This window comes from Rhipicephalus sanguineus, chromosome 9 (assembly GCF_013339695.2).
Source record: "Rhipicephalus sanguineus isolate Rsan-2018 chromosome 9, BIME_Rsan_1.4, whole genome shotgun sequence".
Classification (NCBI taxonomy): domain Eukaryota; kingdom Metazoa; phylum Arthropoda; class Arachnida; order Ixodida; family Ixodidae; genus Rhipicephalus; species Rhipicephalus sanguineus.
The window spans coordinates 136048228-136053858 of record NC_051184.2 but is presented as its reverse complement, the minus strand read 5'-3'; the positions used below and the strand labels follow the sequence as shown (position 1 = coordinate 136053858).

Genomic DNA, 5631 nt, shown 5'->3' with positions numbered 1-5631 from the left:
CACGTGGATCGTGGCGTTGATAGATAGCGAGAGCGCGACGCTCATTATAGCGACGAGCTGAAGGGATTCCGCTCGCCAGATGCCCCACAAACATTGCACGATGCCTCAGCTTTACAAGTCACCAAATGCTAGATATGTGGTACACAACACGGCTAGGGCAAGTCATTGTGTCCAAGAAAATACACCTCGTAATAAACACTGTCGCTCAGCTCACGTAAACACGAGCACGTTGTAACATAGGCAGACGACGCTCGCTGCCCACAGGATGTTCAGTGACTTGGACTGGACATAACCATTCAGATAAGCCGACTGCGCGACGTCGCGCTTCCAGTACGACACGCACTGGAAATGGGCGGTTTGAAAACGCGTTTGGCTGATCCGCTGTGATCGGTGGCGATTCGCAGCTTTAAAGCCTTGTAATAAATTACACAGTTTACGCACAGAGCTTAAATCGGTGTGTAAATGATCATTAAGACTTGCTCTACCGGCGCAATCTGTTCGTACAAAGTCGTCAAAACCGTTTCGGGTCCCTTTAATGGGCGGGAAGCTTTAAAACACCCACTCCTTCCGTAATAGGCAATATGCGAAATTAACAGCGCCATCTAGTGAACGCAGCAGGTACCCTATCCGCCATTTTGATGCTGGCGAGGCTCGACCACTACGCGCGGGCGACCCGCATGCGAACGTACGCGCTTCGACGCTTCGACTGTCGCAGTCAGATTTTTTTTGCTGGCGAAATGCCAGTACACTGCTGTGTACCGCTGTGCAAGCAGCGCGGAGTCACGACAACGATGGGAGCAAGGTATGTGGCATGAATTACGTTTTTGCAGCGATCATTTAAACGCAAAACAGGGTATGGCGTGCAGAAGCTTTATGGGCACATTCTAGGTTGCATGAATCTCCGCGGTGCACGGGCTGCACGAGAGCAATGCAAGACTAACCATTTTTCTGTGTTACGCAGACAGGCCGTGTTTTTATAGGTTTGTCAGCTTTGCCGCTAGGTGTTTTCACTACGTCTGGCCTCTCCACAACAGTGGTGCTCTTCGATTTACCGTCTCGGACTCACCGCGGACTCGCCGAGAAGCTGTCCGGCATTCGAATTTCCCTATGGCTTCGGGGAATCCTCGGACTGCCCGCGGACTATCCGCGGTGAGTCCGAGATGGTAAATCGAAGAGCCCCGGTGATTCCCTGCGGTCGAGTGGAGAGTCCGCCGCTGCTGTTGGGGTAACTAGTGTGATAGAACCGAATTGTTAGGACGGGCTGTTTTGTAATGAGATTACACCATGTATGTAGAATTCAGAAGGACGTTTTGCTGGGCGAGTTGGTAATATTCCATTATTAAACTTAGCGCAAAATAACACGGAAAAAGTGAAGTGCTGCGCTGTGTATGTTACCACTTCACTTTCTCCGTGTTATTTTGCGCTAAGTTTATTAATGTAGGTAGACGACGTAGAAATGTTATTTTTGAAGGTGATTGCGCACAGAGACGTGTAGAGCTTCCGCTACTCCGAGTAACATGCCGTACACGCATCCTAGAAATGCAGCTCGGTTGCTTGTCCGCGTTCAGGCTCCGTTGTGTCCGCAAGTACGGTCACCGCGCAGCAATAAAACTGTCATTCGGAAGATGAGGGCTATGCCCACTTTCGAAGAGAAAAGTATCTTCTCAGGCGCTTAACTTCAGTTTCCCCAACGTGCGCGGACGCAACTTTTCCATTCGGTCCTCTCTCACTGATTTTCCTTTACCAACGAAATAAAATCGAAAAGATAGCCGGGCGCGCTACAGTAGGTTTGGAAAACTGGCACCATGAGTATCGCCAGGGCTTGACTGAATGACGTTCTGCATGAGTTCAGAGTGCGGCAGTCCCATTTATTCGTGAGACGGGATTCATTCCCTGCATTTTAGTCTCTTCGGCTCAGTTGTGTTGCAGCTGTTTTGTTGTGTTGCAACTCACCTCACCTGAAAAATGTTTCATGTTGCATTATCAAACATACATCTGTGGAGGCAGCCATATCTTAGTTGTACGGGATTCTGCCTTTTGGCTGCCTTAGACTCGCAGCTCCTAGAAACCTTTGAAGCTACCTGGAGATAAAAAATAACTGATTTAAATTCCCCCGAGTGTCCACAAGTGACTAATGCCTCTTAAGGCTTGCTGCGAAGGGCCATATCTAGGAAAGGCTGCAAGAAAAGGGGAGTGTGCGCAGAAAAAACTGAGGGAGGGGGGGTCACATTACAAGTGCATCATTAGTCCTGCAATGCACGTATTAGTGTGACCTGCATTCTTTGTGAGATGAATTTGTGATAGTGCCTGTGTTTGTAAACAACAATCAAACAGCTTAAAGAAACCTAGCTCATGACGTCGCACTGAATGTTTGTTTGCTTATATCTTGTAGGTATCCTTCCACCGCTTTCCGAAAGATGCAATGATATACAAGAAGTGGATTGTTGCGATCAAGAGGGATGAAGGCCCGGAATTTCAAGTCGGCAAGTCAACGGAGGTCTGCTCGAAGCATTTTAGGTCATCGGACTTTATACCTAGCGTTGCGAGTGGCCGCAGCCTCCTTCGGGACTCGGCAGTTCCGTCAGTTTTTGCTTTTTCCAAGAAAAAGAAAGAACGGAAGCCCCCAAAGCCACGTGCTTCACCACAAGTAAGAAGCCAAAACCCGGTTCTAGGCCCAGGAGTGCTAGGCGATGAGCCTATGCATAGCCCAGGTGAAGTGGAGGCAGCACCGGTAGGTCTAGAGGAACCCACTGGGCTCAACAGCTCACTTGAAGGTGAAAATGCACGTTTGGCCGAAACGATAAAACAGAAAAACAACGAAATAGCGCGGCTCCGAGACGAGTGTTGCCAGATCAAGGAGCAGCTTGTTGCTGCAAAAGGAATCATCGGGCAACTGGGCTTAGAAAAGGCGTCCTTGAGTTGCCAACTTGCTGCTGAAAGAGAACGAACGGCTCCCTTCACGGTGGAACGGTTCAAGGAGCGACGAAGACATGCTATTTTACACTGGGCTGCCAAGCTACAACCACTTCAAGAAACTTCTGGTCTACTTGAACCCCGGTGATGATGGGTGCAACGTTCTACGTTCAGAACGTGCAGAAAGCAGTGAACCCAGATCATCGCGAGGGCGTAAGAGAAAACTAAGCACGGAAAATGAGCTGTTTTTGGTGCTAGTCCGACTGCGCCTCGGCCTGTTTGAAGATGACTTGGCTCACAGGTTCTGCATTGCCCAGTCAACTGTGTCCCGAATATGCACATCGTGGATTAACTACCTGTATGCCAAACTAGGCCTGTTACCTCTGTGGGCTCCTAGAAGAATTGTAGATGCTACAATGCCACCCGAGTTTAAGGAAAAGTATTCATCGACTCGAGTAATCCTGGACGCCACGGAAACACAGTGCGAGGTGCCATCATCCTTGTCCCTACAGTCTACAACGTACTCCCCATACAAGTCGAGCAACACATTCAAGGGACTCATCGGCGTCCTGCCTAATGGCCTTGTCGCCTTTGTGTCAGAGCTTTTCACAGGATCCAGCTCAGACAGAGAGTGTGTGATCAGGAGTGGTTTTTTGGACTTGAAGTTTGACGACGAAGATGCTGTTATGGCAGATAAGGGCTTTCGCATCGAAGACCTCTTGGAAAAAAATGGAGTGAAATTGAACCTGCCGCCGTTCCTGAAGGGTGGCACATTCTCGCCTGAGGAAGTGAAATCTACAAAGGAGATTGCTGCTTTGCGGATACACGTGGAGCGGCGGATACAGCGGATAAATGCATTCCACATTTTTGATAGACCCATACCGTTAACCTTGGCTCCACTGATTACCCAAATTTGGACTGTGACGGCAATCCTGAGCAACTTCCAGTCTTCTCTCATTCAACAGTCGAGTGGCAAACCGCAACAAGAGCCTTAGATGTGGCAAGCTAAAAAAATTACGCCCACTTTCCCACGAGGGGATTCCTGCGAAGGATGCGGAGCGTAACGGGGCTCCATCTGAACAGCACTTTGCGACTTATCACAAAGTATATATTTTTGCAATGCACCAATGAAGCGCAAGGGGTTTTTTTCAGCGCGCGCACTTGCTTTCACGAGACGAGCCCGCTTCCACTTTAAAAGCTCTGAAGCGACAGTGTTGCCGGCGTCTTCCTGGGCGCACGATGCCCAGTCATTCTAGTGCCCTGCCACTAATTCAAACTCCACTTATTTTGAACAATTTTATGGCCCCCTTCAAGTTCGAATTAACGAGCTTTTACTGTACTAAGTTTCATTAGATCCTCAATTAGCCTTATTTCAAATCAACTTCGCCCGCAATGAAAAGTGGTGGTTTCTTTTTATGAACCCTCCAGAACATGCCCACACATCAGTTTTAACTACAAAAAAACGTTTTCAATTTCTGGCGAAGGACGTTTCTTAAAACAATGTTTAATGCTTACTGAATATTTGTGCAGGACAGCTGTAATGCGACCACACCAAGGGTTGTGATGCGCGGGGCAGTTTCGAACAGCTAGATAGAATAAGCTGTTGGCACGCCGTGCCTTTCGTGAGTAAACATTGAGAGAAAACTACTGCCTTGGTCAGCCACTTACGTTTTGCCTCAAAATAGCCCTAGGTTTTCTTTGCATTCTCTATTTATCGAAGCTGAAATCGCCCCCCCCTCCTGCCTACTCCCTAAAAGAAGGCAGCGCACCATTATTTTGTTTGTATATATCACATAGCCGTGTGACACACATGTTGCTCGAATTAATACAAATTAGGCAGAAGGCAGAAAGAGGCAGAAGAAGACATAGAACACCTCCTTCTACACTGCAAAAATTATGCCGTTCCCCGTAAAAAATTCTTACAAACACTAAACAGATTGGACAGACGGCCACTATCATAAGCAAAAGTATTGGGTCCATGGCCAACTGAAACTCTTCAAAACATTGCTGCACGCGCCCTAGTACAGTTTTTAGAAGAGTCGGGAATATCAAAAACATATTGATTCACATTTGCAATTATTCTTCACATTGAGATACTTCTAGTCACATGTTACGCGTTGCCTCTTGTGATTAAAGACAGCTGTGTTAAAATGTGTTTAAAATGTGGGCAATGCCCAGTGACTTTTATGTGATGTGATCGCACTATACAAAGAACTGTGGCACTGTGGGTTGAACTCTTCGGCAAAGTGCAAACGATTCTTGTGTGTCTTGTGTGTGGACATTGTTGTCATCGCGTGGACATTATGCATGACGTGTGAACATTCCTTTTAAATGGACATTGCCGTGAGTGAGTGTACTTTTATTTATAAGTTCGTGACGCTAATTAATAAGTAAGGGAAGAGGAGTAGCCGGAGCCATGTATAGGCACCAACCTCTCCTTAAACACATTTATTAAAAATACAAATTATACATGGCTGCAGCAAAGCACCAACCAAAACGAGCAAAAAAAAAACAGGAAGGTAAGGTGAACAAGCTGTGAGGGAACAGACAAAAAGGTGCCTGCGCAGTGGGGAACTTTTAGAATACTTTTCGACATGTCCTTCCAGTACAAAGCTAAACTGCTTCTCTCCCAGATGCCTTTGAATATAGGCTGCAGGCAAAGCTTTTGCCACTCAAAGAAGGTTGCAGCTCAGTTTCGAGCGCCACAACACATCTGAG

The 5631-nt window shown here is 47.3% G+C and overlaps 1 protein-coding gene across 1 annotated transcript; it reads left to right on the top strand.

Annotated features, from left to right (window-relative positions):
* Positions 1-2990: 2990 nt before the first annotated feature.
* On the top strand, positions 2991-3908 carry LOC119405870 (uncharacterized). Its single transcript, XM_037672697.2, has one exon. It carries the CDS (start codon positions 2991-2993, stop codon positions 3906-3908), a length of 918 nt encoding a protein of 305 aa, XP_037528625.1.
* Positions 3909-5631: the final 1723 nt, after the last annotated feature.

Coding starts and splice junctions, on each gene's coding strand:
- LOC119405870 (XM_037672697.2), top strand. CDS start 2,991: ATGCTATTTTACACTGGGCTGCCAAGCTACAACCACTTCAAGAAACTT.